We start from the raw sequence: 19377 nt of genomic DNA on the forward strand, positions 1-19377 counted from the left end.
GTGCCACAGCACACCAGCAGAGGGCATCAGGCTTCAGTGGAGTGTGGGGGCGTTGGTGAGGGTCCCACTGCATTATCTGCCCCTGAAGATCTCAGTCACTCCCTCCCACAAATTACCCCCCTCATCCCACCACCCAGCCAGGTGCCCTTGAGCACAGAGATCTGCTGAAGACAAACAGGAGAGCCTAACATGCCCACCCACCGGTCACCAGTGTCCCCAGCCCCTACATACGGACCGAGTCAGAGCCACACATTACAATCCCCCCCAAATTCAGCTCAGGTGCTCTAACAGCTTGGGCACAGAGGTCGACAAGCAAGCAGGCCAATCAAGACACCCATCCCACCCCCCCTTATGGGTCACCAGTGTCCCCAGGCCCCGCCCCTAAGATAAGTTCGGCCTCTGTTTACCAGCGCGGGATTGGTGCCCAGGGGGTCAGTGTCCCACCGAGGTGACTGGAAGTCAGGCTCACTCCAACTCTACCTCAGTGACCGAGAAGCAGAACGAGCGCGTGACACCATGGGCCACCACTTGGGCTTCATCCTGCTGCTTTTTGTACCCCACATCCTTGGAGGGCTGGTGAGACCGGACCCTGCCGTTCAGGTGCAGGAGAACTTCGACCTGGACAAGGTAACCACTGGCCACCGGTGACCGTCCTCCTCTTCAATGTGAGGGGATCTCAGGGGCTGGCAGAATCCCCTGAACTCGCACTCAAGGAGGCCCCTACATTAAGACAGGAGGGTAGGTTAGCTGGGAAAGGCAGCAGCCTTGGTAGAGACGCTTTTTATAGCGCCTTTCATTGCGTTAGCAGAGCGGGAGGGGCTGAACGCGAGACCTCGGAGAGAAGAATGAAAGAATGAGCTTGAGAGGACACAAGGCACCTAGCTAGGGGGGCGTCTCTGAACCCTCCATCTCGCCTGGTCGTCCTCGGGCATGTTATATAGCGCCTTTCATTGTTCGTATTATATGAGATGACGGGGGCGTCCTCAAAGAGCACCAGCTCAGGGTCAAGAGGGAGAGTAGTGGTTCATCCTAGCAGCACCTCGCATGAGGCAGGAGGTCATCCCGGACCCCCGCGTCCCCAGACACAGGGCCACTCACTGATCATTTTGGGATTTTGTAACATTCTAATTTTCAGGACTGAAGCCTTTCTCTTCCTCGCCTTTCCAATCCAGAGACCCCGAAAGGCGCACTGGCGGTGAATGTGAAGGAGGCGACCACCACCAGTTCGGGGGGGGGTATCTCAGGAGTCAGAGTGGTCCGTCTTAAGGAAGAGGGGCTTCGAAAATCCGGCTGTGCTTTGGAACATCTCGTGCAGAGAGAAAATGCGACAGTGAAGACCAAGCGGGCCAAATACGGTCCGGTGGGCGCCAAGGGGGCTTCGTCGAGACAGACAGACAGAGCGAGGACAGAAAGAGCTTCGCGGGACAGGCGACAAGCTGCAGATTGGTGGGCTGCAGTGAAGGGGACACAGCAAAAGAGAACGGGGAGAGGGTGGGGGGGGGGGCTTCTAACAAGGCGATAAAAGTCGAAATTCGTGTAAGCCTCCGAATTCGAAAGAAATGTCACGAGGCACAAATGCACAAGAAACAAGAAAGGCGGCGTCAGATATTTAAAATATTAAAAGGCCTGCTTCAACTCAAATGTTTAAATCTTCTCGATTGTAATTGAATTGTGTCATTTGTCCCCCTCCGATGGAGGTCCTTAGAGGGTCAAAAATCAAAAACAATGTCGCATTCGTATCACTAACCTTGAAATAGTCGAAAGCGACAACCCACATGCTTAGGTTTGTAATGTGTCACTTTGAACCTTCTGGGGGTGGCGTTTAAAGGGCGACGACCACCGGTAAAGAAACAAATCTCAAAAACAGGATCGTGATCGGCCACCTCGAAACAGCTGAAAACGACCCTCCACATGCCGATGTTACCGGCCCTCGTTTTTAAAACGTGTTGTGAAAAGGAGCCACTTTGACCCCTCGCATCTCATTAGGGGGTCCGCTGACGTCGCCTGCACAACTTCAGGTCCTTCAGATCGTTTTTTTTTTTGTTTTTTTTTTGTTGAGGACGCCTGTTGGTTTACTCTTTAGTATTAGGGGGGCATTTCCTGCGCAAAATATAGTGCCTTAAAAATGAGGGGTTTTCAGGTCTAGAGGGGCCAAAATTGACCAAACTGCTCAACGTCTTGCATAACTGAGGCATAGGGGGGGCTGGAATAAAAATTAAAAAAAAAAATGACGCCACTTCACAGCGTTCAGAAGGAACTTTTAAAAACATAAAATAAATAAATAGGAATAGAAAAATCCCACACATTAAAAACCAACTCCCTTGAAGTATGCAATGGCGCGACCGGAAGCAACAGGACAGGAAAAACAAGACAAAGGCGACAGAAAAAAGACAACAAAGAAACGCACAAGTCAGCCGCGGAGCTGAAAGGCCGTTAAAACCGGCGGCGGATGAAAAAGAAACTCAAAGTGCGGAAAAAAAAGATCAAAGAAAATTAAATGTAGTAATTCGACATATTCCGGAAAAGGGGATAAAAGAGGGGAAGGCGACGGTGGGAGTAAAACTGGAAAGGGGGACTCGTGGAAAAAGCAAATAAAAAGTCCATAAATTAAAAAAACCACGCTGGCGCTGGGGAGAACCTGCGTGCCACTCTTAAAAATCTTGGCACTTTAATGGCACTTTATGGTTCTTCTGTGGATTGTGTGGCTCCTCGTAGCTCCTTTGCTTCATCAAACACCACTTCATTCTGGGATGGGCTCTTTGCATATGTGAAGCTGGTTCTTTGAGCTTTGAAAAACTTCCTAATATGTAGAAGAAAAAAAGGAAATATTTAATGTATGGTGGACTACCTAGCAAGACATAACTTATGAATAAGGAGGAAAAGAGGCTAAGAGCATGCGCTGACAGCGAGTCGACTCACCCCCCACACGACCAGCCACCTCGCGTGGGACCCGAATGCTGCGGGTGACACCTCAGAACCACACTGGGACAGTGTGAGGTTTTTTTTACAGTGGCTGGAGTGCCAGTCCTGCCACCAACCCCTAAGTTGTCCCAATAAGTTGAAGGAATGCAGAAAAGCGTCATACCCAGAAATCCTGAAAAATGGTATTGCAGGCAGCGAGCGTCCTATAATGATCAGGAGCCATTTGGTGTTTCACAGATCTGTTACCGTCCAATTATGGCTACTGACTGTGCTCAGCCTGTCATGGATCAAAGTTCACAAAAGGTTCTTTCTAAAACCTTCATGTGGAGGGGTCTTTAGGGAACCAAAACTGGGTCGCCTATGGCATCGCTCTGAAGGACCACCCTGGCACCTTCATTGTTAAGGGGATACAGGTACAGTGATGGGGCATAGGACTCTGAATCAGCATGATGGATCCATGAAGCAGCAACACTATCTATCTATCTATCTATCTATCTATCTATCTATCTATCTATCTATCTATCTATCTATCTATCTATCTATTATATAGTGCCTTTCACTTCTATCTGTCTATCTATCTATCTATCTATCTATCTATCTATCTATCTATCTATCTATCTATCTATCTATTATATAGTGCATTTCACATCTTTCTTTCTTTCTTTCTTTCTTTCTTTCTTTCTTTCTTTCTTTCTACTCATAGTTCTGTATGCTGCAGCCCTCCCGAGGATTTCCTTTATCATAGCCTTGTGCTGCCCTCTAGTGGCTGCGCCTCATCATAATTCTATTGCGCCCTCTGGCGGATGTTCGTTCACTATACCACGAATCCCTGCCGAACGTTTGAATTTGTACTGCTGTCCTTGTGAAAAGGCTTTGGTGGCTGTCGCTGCTCATGTAAATGAAGATCATTTGACGTGTATTTATTTCCTCACCCTGCGCCCAGTGCCAGTTTTCAGTGCTGTTCTTCTGCTTGTTGCAGTTTCTGGGCAGGTGGTACTCCATCGCCATAGCCAGCACTTTCTCCTGGCGCTCGTCTCAGACGAGGGAGCTGTTGATGGACACCATCAGGCTGAGTCGCGCTGCAGCGGAGGACGGCGTCACGATGACTTGGACGACCCAGAGGTGAGCTGACTGTAGCCTGGTTGGGCATCTGTCATTATCATTGTCACTGTCGCTCACTCACTCGCCCAAGACACACGACCAACCCACACAAGCACACATAGAGCTTATCAAGTGACTTCCAGAGCCCACCCTCAGAAAATGCACAAGTACAAACATAAATAAAACAAAAAAAGAAAGTCCAAAAGTTATTGGCACCCATAAATAAGGGCTGCAGGATTTCTAGGTTTCAATTCAGCCTCCACAACGCTTCTCAGCGCAGCACTTGCATTTGCACAGAGCCTTTAATGAATGATGTGATTCTGTGCAGTGGGGGTCCGGGCAGGTTGAATGAGCCCATAATGTGTCGACATCGCGCCCTGACTAAGGTGTTTCCTGACGTTCTGCATTTTGCTCCCCTCATTCAGAAGTGGCCAGTGCATCCAGACGACATCGGACCTGGGCCAAAGAGAAAGGCCGGGTCACTGGATCTACCGCTGCCAGCGCTGTGAGTAGGCACCGTCTCCTGGTAAAATGCTGCTGGGCACTATATGAAAAAGGACCTGACTCTAGATAGTCCTCAATCGATGGATATCATAAGTCATAAACGTGATTTATTTCTGATATGTGATGCTGTGACCCAGCAAAGGGCTGAGTGGACTCTGGGCAGAGGCTGAGTTAGAGAAGCTGTGTGTAAGGCGCTATATTGGGTAAGAACTTTTAATGATGGCTACCTGCCTCTGCTTTCTCAGCTCACGGATCGGAAACGGACGCCTATGTGGTGCACACGAACTACGTGGAATACGCCGTCATACTGCTGCTGAAGGAGCACAAGGGCGCGATGACCAGGACGGCCATTCTGTACGGTAAGTGAAGCTCCCGTTAACGCCCCCTTCGGCCCATCACGGTTTGGATTTCCACTGGCTTGAAGTTGGGTTACGTCCGAATTAGATACCGCGGAGTTACAGGTCTTCCGAAAATAAGGAGCCACGACTGGAGAGAAACGGCAAAGGGCCGTCGAGAGGAAATCCAAAACAAATCGTGCGCGTCCATTGTTTCGAGGAGACCTCCGTGTCCCACCAGTGCGCGCTCCCGGTTAGCTGAGAGGCGCAAATGAGTCGGCGCTCCCACTTTCTTAGACACGAGGACGAGCTTAGCACTCGGACACCCTAACCCCGCAGCCCCACCGCCTAAAGCTGACAGACCTATATGGGTGGAGGGGTCCACGACTCGATACATTTATAGAATACGCGGTGCCAGACTTGACCCAGGAATAAAAGACCCTTACGTTTTGGGTCAACGGATTTAGGAAATGGATACACAGGCAGATGTTTTAATAAGAACCAAAGCAGACGCTGACCTTGATGTTTTTGTCACAAAATTCTAATCATCTCTTGAATCGAATCAGCCATTCCTGACGTCAGTGACGGCCACTCGGACTTTGGGACTTCGCATTGGAAGCGCGATAAACGACGCGACTTGTGCTGCGCGTGCACGTTAATGCCGGCTGCTCTGAAACTCCGTCAACGTCTAGTCGTGTCCTTCCAGATGCTTTGACAATGAAACTGAGACGGAAAAGGCGCTATATAAAGTATGGAGTGATACTCAGCAACTGATTCTAATAGCGCGTTCATTTTAAACACCTGCTGTTAGTCTGCCATAATACGAATTTATAATTCATAAATTGTAAAAGGTGAACCAGCCGGGATGGATTAGAATGCGCTATTATGGGATGGAGGGCTGGTTGGCGGAAGACGAGGATTCATTGAAACAACCGAATTGCTCTGCCAGGACACACGGAGGAGGGTCTGTATCCAAAGTCATCCGTCTGCTCTGTATCTCCCCCTGCAGGTCGGGAGCAGGAACTTCGGCCCAGTCTCATGTCTGATTTCAAACAATTTGCAAAGGAGCAGGGGGTCGCAGAGGAGTCCATAATCCTCCTCCCCAAAAGCGGTGGGTGTTTCTTTTTTATTTTTCTATCCTTTTTTGAATAACACAAGGTTTCTTTTCAGGGATCAATATAATAATATCTATCTATCTATCTATCTATCTATCTATCTATCTATCTATCTATCTATTATATAGTGCCATTCACTCTATCTATCTATCCATTCACTATCTATCTATCTATCTATCTATCTATCTATCTATCTAGTGCCATTCACTCTATCTATCTATCTATCTATCTATCTATCTATCTATCTATCTATCTATCTATGTATTATATAGTGCCATTCTTCTATCTATCTATCTATCTATCTATTATATAGTGCCTTTCATCTATCTATCTATCTATCTATCTATCTATGTATCTATCTAGTGCCTTTCACTCTCTATCTATCTATCTATCTATCTATCTATCTATCTATTATATAGTGTATCCTATCTATCTATCTATCTATCTATCTATCTATCTATCTATCTATCTATCTATCTATCTATCTATCTATTATATAGTGCCTTTCATCTATCTATCTATCTATCTATCTATCTATCTATCTATCTATCTATCTATCTATTATATAGTGCCTTTCACTCTATCTATCTATCTATCTATCTATCTATCTATCTATCTATCTATCTATATTATATAGTGCCTTTCACTCTATCTATCTATCTATCTATCTATCTATCTATGTATTATATAGTGCCTTTCACTCTATCTATCTATCTATCTATCTATCTATCTATCTATTATATAGTGCCTTTCGATCTATCTATCTATCTATCTATCTATCTATCTATCTATCTATCTATCTATCTATCTATGTATTATATAGTGCCTTTCACTCTATCTATCTATCTATCTATCTATCTATCTATCTATCTATCTATCTATCTATCTATCTATCTATCTATTATTATATAGTGCCTTTCACTCTATCTATCTATCTATCTATCTATCTATCTATCTATCTATCTATTATTATATAGTGCCTTTCAATCTATCTATCTATCTATCTATCTATCTATCTATCTATCTATCTATCTATCTATTATTATATAGTGCCTTTCACTCTATCTATCTATCTATCTATCTATCTATCTATCTATCTATCTATCTATGTATTATATAGTGCCTTTCACTCTATCTATCTATCTATCTATCTATCTATCTATCTATCTATCTATCTATTATATAGTGCCTTTCACATCTATCTATCTATCTATCTATCTATCTATCTATCTATCTATCTATCTATCTATGTATTATATAGTGCCTTTCTATCTATCTATCTATCTATCTATCTATCTATCTATCTATGTATTATATAGTGCCTTTCACTCTGTCTATCTATCTATCTATCTATCTATCTATCTATCTATCTATCTATCTATCTATTATATAGTGCCTTTCGCATCTATCTATCTATCTATCTATCTATCTATCTATCTATCTATTTATCTATGTATTATATAGTGCCTTTCACTCTATCTATCTATCTATCTATCTATCTATCTATCTATCTATCTATTATATAGTGCCTTTCACTCTATCTATCTATCTATCTATCTATCTATCTATCTATCTATCTATCTATCTATGTATTATATAGTGCCTTTCACTCTATCTATCTATCTATCTATCTATCTATCTATCTATCTATCTATCTATCTATGTATTATATAGTGCCTTTCGATCTATCTATCTATCTATCTATCTATCTATCTATCTATCTATCTATCTATCTATCTATCTATGTATTATATAGTGCCTTTCACTCTATCTATCTATCTATCTATCTATCTATCTATCTATCTATCTATCTATCTATGTATTATATAGTGCCTTTCACTCTATCTATCTATCTATCTATCTATCTATCTATCTATCTATTATATAGTGCCTTTCAATCTATCTATCTATCTATCTATCTATCTATCTATCTATCTATCTATCTATCTATCTATCTATCTATGTATTATATAGTGCCTTTCACTCTATCTATCTATCTATCTATCTATCTATCTATCTATCTATCTATTATATAGTGCCTTTCAATCTATCTATCTATCTATCTATCTATCTATCTATCTATCTATCTATCTATCTATCTATCTATCTATTATATAGTGCCTTTCATATCTATCTATCTATCTATCTATCTATCTATCTATCTATCTATGTATTATATAGTGCCTTTCACTCTATCTATCTATCTATCTATCTATCTATCTATCTATCTATCTATCTATCTATGTATTATATAGTGCCTTTCATCTATCTATCTATCTATCTATCTATCTATCTATCTATCTATCTATCTATCTATGTATTATATAGTGCCTTTCACTCTATCTATCTATCTATCTATCTATCTATCTATCTATCTATCTATCTATCTATCTATTATATAGTGCCTTTCACTCTATCTATCTATCTATCTATCTATCTATCTATCTATCTATCTATCTATCTATCTATTATATAGTGCCTTTCACTCTATCTATCTATCTATCTATCTATCTATCTATCTATCTATCTATCTATCTATGTATTATATAGTGCCTTTCACTCTATCTATCTATCTATCTATCTATCTATCTATCTATCTATCTATCTATCTATCTATGTATTATATAGTGCCTTTCACTCTATCTATCTATCTATCTATCTATCTATCTATCTATCTATCTATGTATCTGTCTATGTATTATATAGTGCCTTTCACTCTATCTATCTATCTATCTATCTATCTATCTATCTATCTATCTATCTATCTATCTATGTATTATATAGTGCCTTTCACTCTATCTATCTATCTATCTATCTATCTATCTATCTATCTATCTATCTATTATATAGTGCCTTTCACTCTATCTATCTATCTATCTATCTATCTATCTATCTATCTATCTATCTATCTATCTGTCTGTCTGTCTGTCTGTCTGTCTGTCAAGTATATAGTGCCTTTCACACTCTGTGTCTCTTGGGCCTCTTTATTCAGAAGAGCCCCCACACTGAGCAGCGCTTGTGTTTCCTGACAGATGAGTGTGTGCCAGGAGAGACCCGGCCGATGCGCAGGCAGGTGGTGAGTTTTCTGTTCAGTTCTTTCCTAACATCCCTGTTTGTTCTGCTAAGGGTAGAGTGTCACAGCAAAAGGGGAATGACATAAACGATGAGGAGGATTTAAATCAGAGATGTTGTCAACCAAGGAACAAAAAGGGACCAAAAGCAGGGAGTCAGTTTGGCTGTTTTGCCAAAGCTAAACACTTTGGCACCAAAATGGCACTAACAACAACAACAACAACAACATTTATTTCTATAGCACATTTTCATACAAACAGTAGCTCAAAGTGCTTTACATATTAAAGAATAGAAAATGAAAGACATAATTATAAAAAATAAATCAACATTAACATCAATAAGAGTAAGGTTCAATGGCCAGGGGGGACAGAAAAAACAAAAAAAACTCCAGACGGCTGGAGAAAAAATAAAATCTGTAGGGATTCCAGACCATGAGACCGCCTGACCAGTCCCCTCTGGACATTCTACCTAACATAAATGAAACAGTCCTCTTTGGATTTAGGGTTCTCACGGAAGGGCTTGATGATGATGATGGTCACGTAGACTTCTTCCTTTTAATCCGCCCATCATTGTTGGAGCATCATGAAGTTTGAGTAGGTGGAGGTGACGCAGGCCACCACCACAAAGAAACCGGAAAAAGAAACAGAAAAGAGAGTAGGGTCAGTACCGATTTTAGAGCCACCATGAATAGTTGTTATGATGAATTGAACATACAGAGTATCAGGATTAAGTTAAATTACGATTAAAATGAAGTTATAAAAAGGCCATGTTAAAGTAATGTGTTTTCAGCAGTGTTTTAAACTGCTCTACTGTATCAGCCTGGCGAATTCCTATTGGCAGGCTATTCCAGATTTTAGGTGCATAACAGCAGAAGGCCGCCTCACCACTTCTTTTAAGTTTTGTTCTTGGAATTCTAAGGAGACACTCATTTGAGGATCTGAGGTTACGATTTGGAATATAAGGTGTCAGACATTCCATATATAAGATGGGGCTAGATTATTTAAGGCTTTATAAACCATAAGCAGAATTTTAAAGTCAATTCTGAATGACACAGGTAACCAGTGTAGTGACATCAAAACTGGAGTAATGTGTTCTGATTTTCTTTTCCTAGTTAGGATTCTAGCAGCTGCATTCTGCACTAGTTGCAAACGATTTATATCTTTTTTGGGTAGTCCTGAGAGGAGTGCGTTACAGTAATCTAGTCGACTGAAAACAAACGCGTGAACTAATTTCTCAGCATCTTTCAGTGATAAAAGAGGTCTAACTTTACTTATGTTTCTTAAGTGAAAAATGCTGTCCTAATGATCTAAGAACCCATACACCTCTTATGCAGCAGCCCTCACAGCTATGTGTCTCTTATATAGTGCCTTTCATATCCCTCAGTCACTAATTATAGCACTGGTGACACTTTTCATTATGATTAGCACATGCAAGCACACTCTGTTCAGGTGACAACAAGGACTCTTTAAACCTTAACAACCCGATGTCATCCAACTCTGCTCTCCAGGTGCAAATCCAGCAGCAAGGAAATGAAGACCAATAATGAAGAAGCCATTTATTCTCCTCACAGAGGCTTCTGTCTTCCCTGACCATCCACACCAGGAAAGGTGCTATAAATTAAAGTCATTATGGGGGACACACAGGTGCAAATGCCAGCCTGGCACTAAACATCACATCTTCTAGGACCGCCAGTCTAAAACATGAAGCCAACTCAAAGCTGGCATAGCACCTCCTACTGGAAATGTCAAGCAATGCCATTTGACAAATAAAAGGAGAATATCAGTCAAAATCAGACCTTAAGTTAATAGGTAAAGACCCTGTGGTAATATTTTATAGTACCTTTCATTGTCATGAGCAGTTGTGTCTTCTGCTTTTGTTGTTTAATTCTTTGTTAGAAAGGCGCTATAAAATAAAAAGTAAATAATACTGGAGCTGACATTTGAGACACATGGGGACATTTCCAGAGATAAAGGTGCCAGGGGAGCGGGTGATGTGACACTTGATTGGCAGAGCCCACCATTACCTGCTGCTGCTTCTTATCACACAGAGGCGGAGGAGGAACACGGAGCCAGCGGAGGAGCCTCAGGGATCAGGTGACACCATGGAATTTTTCCAAAATGAAGGTAAGTTTTCCAGCTCAAAAGAGTTTTTCAATCAATCAATCAATCAACATTTATTTATATAGCACATATTCATACAAAACAATGTAGCTCAAAGTGCTTTACAAAATGAATAGAGAAATAGAAGACACAATAAAAGATAAACATAAGTCAACATTAATTAACATAGAATAAGAGTAAGGTCCGATGGCCAGGGTGGACAGAAAAAAAAAAACTCCAAAGGCTGGAGAAAAAAATAAAATCTGTAGGGGGTCCAGACCACGAGACCACCCAGTCCCCTCTGGACATTCTACCTAACATAAATTTTTATCTGATATAGCGCCTTTCTTTAGTGATCTCTTTCCCTGAGCTTCTCACACATGGACTTTTTTCACACTTGGAGCCTCAGGAGGTCTTTGTGGTTTGCCATCTGCCGGTGGTCTAGTGATGATGGGTCTCCAAGTCTCTTAGGGCTGAGGACTCCATTGGACTGTAAAGCAGAGACCCTATTCAAGTGACAAGAGACATGCAGGATCTTGCTTTATTTAAACATCAAGTCACTTCTTCATCTTCATCTTCTTCATCTTCTCCTTCTTCTTCATGGCCCCTCAGCTCCCAGGCTCTAACTAATACAAATCAGGATTTTGGCTCCCAAACTTGTACTCTAAATGCCTTGAGCATAAGAAAGGCGCTTTATAAATAAAATGTATTATTATTATTATTATTATTATTATTATTATTATTATTATTACAGTATTATTATTGGTGTAACAGAGCAAGTTGTAGAGGACAGTAAGATATGGAAGAATTACTAAACTGTAGAATACTGCCCTCTGCTGGTCATTTAGTGTACTGCACCCAGCCCTTTGGCTTCCTGCTGTTGAGTCGCAGCGTTGCGCTGCTAAGAAGTGCCGGCTGACCGGCCGCAGATCGCCGCTGGGATTTTCATGTTTGAATTTCTTAATGGCCTTTTCATTTCAATTCTAATAGAATTCCAACAGTAGCGAGGCGTTTCATTTTGAATTTGCTCTCCCTGCCCTCCTCATGCAGACTCTTGCAAGCTCCCCCAAGACCACGGGCCCTGCTACGGCAACGAGATCAGGTACTTCTACAACTCGAGCCTCATGCTGTGCCAGCGGTTCACTTATGGCGGCTGCCTTGGGAACAGCAACAGATTCCTGAGCGAGAAGAACTGCTTGCAGAGATGCCGGACGGAAGGTAAGAGTGGAGACCACCTTCACTCGGCTGACTACATACACACACAGCTCCTACAGATCCCGCAACTCAATCATGACGGGTCACCAACTGCATCAAATTTTCCAGAAAAAATGTGAAGATCATCACATCCTTGACTGGCCAGCCATGGACCAGTCAGTGTGTGGAGACCACCACTCCTTGGCTGACCACACACACACACCCACACACAGTTTTTCCAAATAGCACTGACAGACCCTCAGACTTTCTTTTGATAGTTTACCACCTGTTGTAAATATACTCAGAGGACCTAATTATCCCAAATATTGGGCTCCCATGGAGCAATCAATAAGGGGAGACACAAACACACACACACCTACACCCCTCTCCCCCACAAACTTCCTTGACAGTTCATCAAATGCATTAAATATGCCTGAAGGACCCAAAGGTCATCACCTTCTCCACTGGCTCACCATCATCATCTCCTCTATTGGCCCACCATGAAGACACACACACGCATGCACTCACTATCCCTGGACACCACCTGCAGACCTTCAGACTCTCCCAAGAGGAGGTGAAGATAATTACCCCTCACACTGTGCCTCCAATGGATCTGTCAGTTGATGGAGACCACCATTCCTTAGCTGACCACACACACAGACACACACAATCTTCTGATTCCACCCCCAGGACACCCAAATATACCCTGAGGGCTCAACAAGTGCTTTAGATAATCCAAGGTGACCTAAAGACTATCACTCCCTCTGCTAGCCATTATCTCCCTCTACTGTCCCACCTTGGATCAATTAGTCAATGGAGACCACCCTTCCCCACCTGACTACATACTCATACACACATTCAATCTGTCTGGACACCATCTATATGCCCCACATCTCTACCTTGATGCTTCATCAACTGCTTCAGATATTCCAGGAGGACCTGAATATCATCTCCCCCTCAGCTAGTCCCAGATGCGGAGACCACCATTCTTGGCTGACTAAACACACACAATCCTCTGATACCACCTGGAGATCCCCAAATCTAGATTGACGGCCCACCAAACTGATGATTATGACCGCCCTGCACTGCTCCCATATATTTATAATATTTAGCCCCCTTTTCCATCGTCCACCTGCATGAGGCACACCAGGTGACAATAAGCTGTCAGGTAAAAACCAGCTGAAGGGTACAACAGAAACACAAGCTGTGTGGCCCCGGCATGGGGTCTCCAGACCCAGATGTAGTGCCCCCTTATGACTTCCAGTCAGGTCAGTGGTGTTACTAGGATGTCATCCTGGGGGGTATTTAAATAAATATGAATGGCAACCAAAATAAGGACAAACTTTACTGATTTGTCATTGAGACTCTTATTGGTGGACACTGATAGCCCCACCCACTCATAGCCACGCCCCTAAAGCTGCTCACACGTGCCACCCACATGCTCCATAACCCCATTGCCCCCTGAATGTCATTTGCAGCTCATTGGCAGTCCCTTGAATCTAACGAGAGACCACCGGGAAACGTCCACAATCTGCACACCACCCTCCACAAGGGTCAGTTATGGGTATCTCATGGTACACCTGGTGCCATCTTCTGGCTGTTCGCACACTCATCTCCTTGCTCCTCCTACAGCTGCCTGCAGACTGCCCATCGAGACTGGCACATGCAACTCCCCCACCAACTTGTGGGCCTTCGATTCCCAGAAGGGCAAATGCATTTCCTTCAAATACAGCGGCTGCAAGGGCAACGGCAACAAATTCTACAGCCAGAAGGAATGCGAGGAGTTCTGTGGGATCCAGAAGGAAGGTGAGGCTGCAGATGGCACTGGAGATTCAGGGATGTTGTGATGATGTTGGTGGGGAGGTTAGGTGGTACCCCGGGACATAATAATAGGTGTGTGGGACACTCAACCTAGGATGGCACTGGTGCCAGTCAATACTGCAGAATGCACTTCCGTATTTCTTAGTAGCCTACAATTACATGAGCACCTCAGACTCTGGAGATAAGCGTAGTAGGCAGAAAGGAGTTAACCCTCAGCCTGAAGCCCTTAACTCCCCGATGATGGAGCCACAGACTAATTACTGATCCTCAGGTGTTTGCTTTCTTAGACGTTAGTGAGAGACCTCAAGAAGTCCCTCACCCTTGGAGATCACACAGCTGTCCTCAGACTCCCAAAGAATAGAAATCACACGGTGACCCCAGGACTCTCCAGTGGTACACAATCCTCATGGTCCTTAATGATGAAGATCACAAGCCCGGCAGTTCAAATAACAAGACAAGATGATCTGTGGGTGTTCTCTTTGGCAGAGATCACTGAGGGGTGCCACCACTTAACACAGATCACCAAGTTATCCTCGTATCCTCCCTTTGGTGGACATCAAAGAGTTATTCTCAGGGTCTCCACTGTAAGACTTTGTGACTTGATCCTGAGGCTCCTTAATGATAGCAAGGGACCACCAGAAACCCATCGCTTGTGAAGATCTCAATGTGATTCTCAGAATTCTGAAGGACTGACCTCTCATAGACCTCTGAAAGAATGTCACACTCAGAGGTCCCAGGGTAATCCTCGAACCCTGCAATGGTAGAGAGAACAGGCCGATCCTCAGACATTCTCTTTGTGAGAGATCATGGACTTCCAGAGCTCTGTCAATGGAGTGATCTTTAAGAATCCATCACCCATGGAGATCCCAGAGTGATTCTTGGACTCCTAACAGTGGAGACAGCAGGTAGATCTTTAGATATTTAGAGGCCTCCAGACATCCATCGCTCTTGGAGATAACCCAGCAGTCCTCAGACTCCTTAACAGCAGAAATCACAAAGCGATCCTCAGATGTTTGCTTTGAAAGAGACCAGAGAGTAATCCTCAGGATCTCCCCTGGTGGAGTTGGTGATTTGAACCATAGACTTCTTCATGATAGACAAAGAGACTTGTTAGAGCTCATCATAAAGTGACTCTCAGGCTGCCTATTGATGGAACACTCAGAAGAAGGTCCTCAGATTTTTCCCACTAGTGGAGATCTGATTTTGTGATGTGATCCTCAGACTCCTTGATGACAGAGGGAACAAAGGGACTTTTTGGAGCACATCACTGTTTTAGATCACAAAGTGATCCTCAGACTCGCTAAAGAAGATCTCAGACTCTTTAATGACTGAGATAACACAGAGACCTCTTACAGCCCGTCATTCTTTGAAATCAAAAAGTGACCCTCCAACTCCACAGTGGCAGATGAAAATGGCAGATACTTAGGTGTCCCCTTTGATAGTGATTATCAGTAGAGCCCATCACTCATCAATAGCAGAAGGTGATCCACAGGTGTTTCCACCAATGGAGATCAAAGAGTGACTCTCAGACCCCTCAACGATAAATCCAGTGTTGTGATCTTTAGACTCTCTAACGATGAAGATACCAAAACATCTCAGGGAGCCCATCACTCTTGGAGATCACAAAGTGATCCTTAGACTACTTTAAGATGGAGATCTTAAAGCAACCCTGAGGAGCCTTCCTTGTAGAGAGAATTGGAAGATCATTTGTGGCTGTCACTAACAGATCTCCAAAAGTCAACTACTTCTTGGAGATCACTAAAAGGTCTTCTGACTCCATCAGGATAAAGATCTGAAAGGAACTATTGGAGCTCATCGTTCTTGGATGTCTAAGACCGCCAATGAGACTCCTTAGTGGGAGAGGCAAAGAGCAGGTCTTCGGTAGATCCCTTTGAGAGAGAATCACTTATTTAACTCCTCAACTGACTGTCAGGTGTTTCCTTTGGTGGAGATCAGAGAGTGATCCTTAGGATCTCTAGTGGTAGAATTCACAATGTGGTTCTCAGGTTGCTTCCTTGACGATGAAGATCAACAAGGTGAACTTTGGGTGGCCTCTTTGGTAGAGATCATTGACGGAGCTGGGATAATCCATCCCTAATTTGAGATCACAAAGTGACCCTCAGATGTTCCCTTTGGTGGGGACCAGAGAATGACCCTTCTTTTGAAGAATTTATGATGTAAACCTCTGACTCCTTAATTAAAGAGTTAACAAAGAGGCTTGTTGGAGCTCATCACTCTTGGAGATCACAGAGTGATCCTCTAACTCCTCGTGATGGAGGTAAAGTGCATACCTTTAGGTGTTCCCTTTGCTAGAGCCCATCACTCACTGATGTCAGAAAGTGACATTCAGGTGTCCTTATAATTCCCAGACTCCTCTATGCTATAGATCATAAGGCCCTACCTAGACATCCAACTAGCACAAACCCCTATCTTGATAGTGATCACTTAGGTACCTGTGCAACTCCATCGCTTATGAAGATCTCAAAGTGATCCTCAGGTATTTCCTTTTGATGGAAATCCATAGAATGATCCTGAGGATCTTCTCATTAGTTAATGTCAAAACTCTTAGCATGACCACCAGACTGTCCTCTCATATGGAGAACTAGACAACTAAACTGAAATGGATTCCTCACTTATAAACATTGAGACCTCAAGACGTTCATCACTTAGGTACAATCTGATTTCCTAATGATAAGACCAGAGAGTGAAATCTGGGAGCCCACCATTCTTTGATATCACAAAGTAATCCCCAGAGACCTCAGTGGTATGGAGTACATTGCTATCTTTAGGCATTCTCTTACTGAATGGTCATCAACCGACTGAAAATCCCAAGGTAACCCCGGATGCTCATCACTCTTGGAGATCCCGAAGTGATCTTCCAGATCCTCACTGGTGAAAGTGATATGCCAGACTTCTCACATTCTGATGGTGCAGGTCACTCTTTTAAACACTCTTTAAACTGTTGGGGCTTTAGTGGCCCCAGGCTACCTGTCCACTACACAGTTGTGTAAAGTGGTCTCTTCATTGTGAGGTGTTGGCTCGAGGAACTCGAAGGTTGATTCCCGTTCCCCTCATTTGTATGTTTGTCCCCAGGTTTTTCTGAAATAACTTTGGAGTACTATCCATCAAAAAGTTTTCCTGGAGATTGAACTTAAGTTGCCTCCCCACCTGAGTTCACACTCTCAAGGACATCACATACAGACTATCAGTCTCCACATGTATCAGTACTTGGACTGTCCACTGGGGAAGACCCAAAAGACTCTCCCCACACGATATGTCCGGGCTGATCCTGACCAGTCTGTAAATGACATGAGGTCATGGAGTGCGTCAGAGAGATCCTCAGACTTTCTGACTTTGATGGTCATGTTGTTGGAGAAAATGGCAGAGTGACCCTCAGGCGTTCATGTTACAGAGAGACCCTTGTATGTCTTCAGAGAAGGAGGAGGAGAGCATGAGCACAAGGTGTGCTGTGATGTGTGAGCAAGGGCAGTGAAGGGAGTGTGAGGACTGACCAAGACTGTGATGAATACCATGCATTAGGTGTGTGGGGCGCCATGCATCAACAGTGATCAGTTTCTCTTCTGCAGGGGAAGAAGGTTTGCTGAACTTTTCCAGCTAGCAAATGAAATCAGAAGGAAGTCGGCTGGCCTGGAGCTACAGGGTGGGCACTGCCACCTGGGGATTTGGAGATCATTCTTTAAATGTCAATTAACTGTTTGTAATTTAAGTTGGATGATGATTGAACCATAACCTTGGACGTGTGACCATGGAGAACCTGAAATAAAAAACTATCCCTAGATGTGCACCTGGTAGTCTTCTTTATTTGAGTGTGTCAGAGTCAGTCCTAATGAAACACTGAAGGGTCCACCTGAGTAAGATGTACTGATGAGTGTCCCTCTGAGGGCATCTAAACCACCTGCACAGCGTCACTTCCTGACTGTTCGTGGCAGACAACGTCTACAGGTGTAGAGCACTGTAAATTGCTGTTTGTGCCAGGGGTGCATTCAGTAGGGGGGGGTCTAAGGGGGTATCGAGGCCTGCATGGGTATTGTATGCCAACCAGTGACCAGATTGAAATACTCCAAAAGTTAAAAATGTGTCTGTTGTCAAATGAAGGACAAACACCACAAAAAGGTTTGGGGTAACCACCCCGTATAATGGAAGTTTGGTTCACAAACAGAGGAGTGAAATCCTTACAGAACTGAGTCCAATTTAGGAAAGACAAAATGGAGGCTTTAAAGTCGGGCAGAGGAAGTGAGGTCATTAGGGTCAGAACCGGAAGTGACGTCATCTGTCTTGGAACCGGAAGTGACATCACCGGTCCTGGAACTGAAAGTGACATCATTGGGACCAGGCGGAAATTTCTCGTAACTTGTCTGCAGTAAAAAGAGAGAAAGGGATGATGTACTCTGCCACCTTCTGGCTCAGAGTGGAATTACCCTCATTCGAGCCCTTTAGCGGCCTCCCATGTGCATGTGTGTGACACTATCCGTGTCTTGCTGTCCACCCTGAGCACACCTACATATTCTAAAAGAGGACATTTTGTACATTTAACCTAAAATTGGGTTTCTGAAGCCACCGTAGCATCCCCAAGAGCTAGACTGAGTCCCACTGGCCCTTCAATGGAGACAATGGACCCCCGTCATCGGGCAGCTACCTGTGAAGCTCTTCAGAGGCCTGGCAAAAACGAGCCTCGGGTATCAGGGCAAAAGAAAGTGGTGAGGAACAAAGAAACAACATATAATGAGAGAAGGGGCATGAGAAAACGGCTGTGTGAAAAAGTAAATGCCCCCTCACTCAATTCATTGCTTTTGGAATTCGGGATACAACCATCAATCATACCGACCTGATCAAGTCCGCAGATTTAATTAATGTAAGCGTGAGGGACAAACAAAAACATTTCTCTCTCTTATTATTCAGTCAACAAAGCCTGGATCTGCACCAGTAATTTTATATGGGGCAGTGACATGGGTGTTGACCAAGAGGTTTGCAGTGTCTGTATAATAATTCTTTACTAATAATAATTCTTTGCAGTTATATAGTGTTTTTCTCACTACTCAAAGCGCTCAGCAATTGCAGGTTAAGGGTCTCGCTCAAGGGCCCAACAGAGCAGAGTCCCTATTGGCATTTATGGGATTCAAACCAGCAACCTTCCGATTGGCAGTGCAGATCCCGAGCCTCAGAGCCACCACTCCGCCTAAGAAAGATTCAGAG

At 43.5% G+C, this 19377-nt stretch overlaps 1 protein-coding gene across 1 annotated transcript; it reads left to right on the forward strand.

Annotated features, from left to right (window-relative positions):
• Positions 1–419: 419 nt before the first annotated feature.
• LOC120542693 (alpha-1-microglobulin/bikunin precursor) lies at positions 420–17962 on the forward strand. The gene is made up of 10 exons (XM_039775306.1): positions 420–627; positions 3902–4044; positions 4449–4528; positions 4773–4886; positions 5872–5973; positions 9010–9053; positions 11097–11172; positions 12199–12366; positions 13975–14148; positions 17751–17962. The coding sequence occupies exons 1-10, from the start codon at positions 517–519 to the stop codon at positions 17780–17782; spliced, it is 1044 nt and encodes a 347-aa protein (XP_039631240.1). The 5' UTR covers positions 420–516; the 3' UTR covers positions 17783–17962.
• The last annotated feature ends 1415 nt before the right edge of the window (positions 17963–19377 follow it).

This window comes from Polypterus senegalus, chromosome 13 (genome assembly GCF_016835505.1).
Source record: "Polypterus senegalus isolate Bchr_013 chromosome 13, ASM1683550v1, whole genome shotgun sequence".
In the NCBI taxonomy this organism is placed as follows: domain Eukaryota; kingdom Metazoa; phylum Chordata; class Cladistia; order Polypteriformes; family Polypteridae; genus Polypterus; species Polypterus senegalus.

What these genes read in the sequence shown, in the direction of transcription:
- LOC120542693 (XM_039775306.1), top strand. Translation starts at nt 517, where the DNA reads ATGGGCCACCACTTGGGCTTCATCCTGCTGCTTTTTGTACCCCACATC. An exon ending in GATCTACCGCTGCCAGCGCT is followed by an intron (nt 4,529 to 4,772) that starts GTGAGTAGGCAC and finishes CTGCTTTCTCAG; the next exon opens with CTCACGGATCGGAAACGGAC. An exon ending in CTGTGGGATCCAGAAGGAAG is followed by an intron (nt 14,149 to 17,750) that starts GTGAGGCTGCAG and finishes TCTCTTCTGCAG; the next exon opens with GGGAAGAAGGTTTGCTGAAC.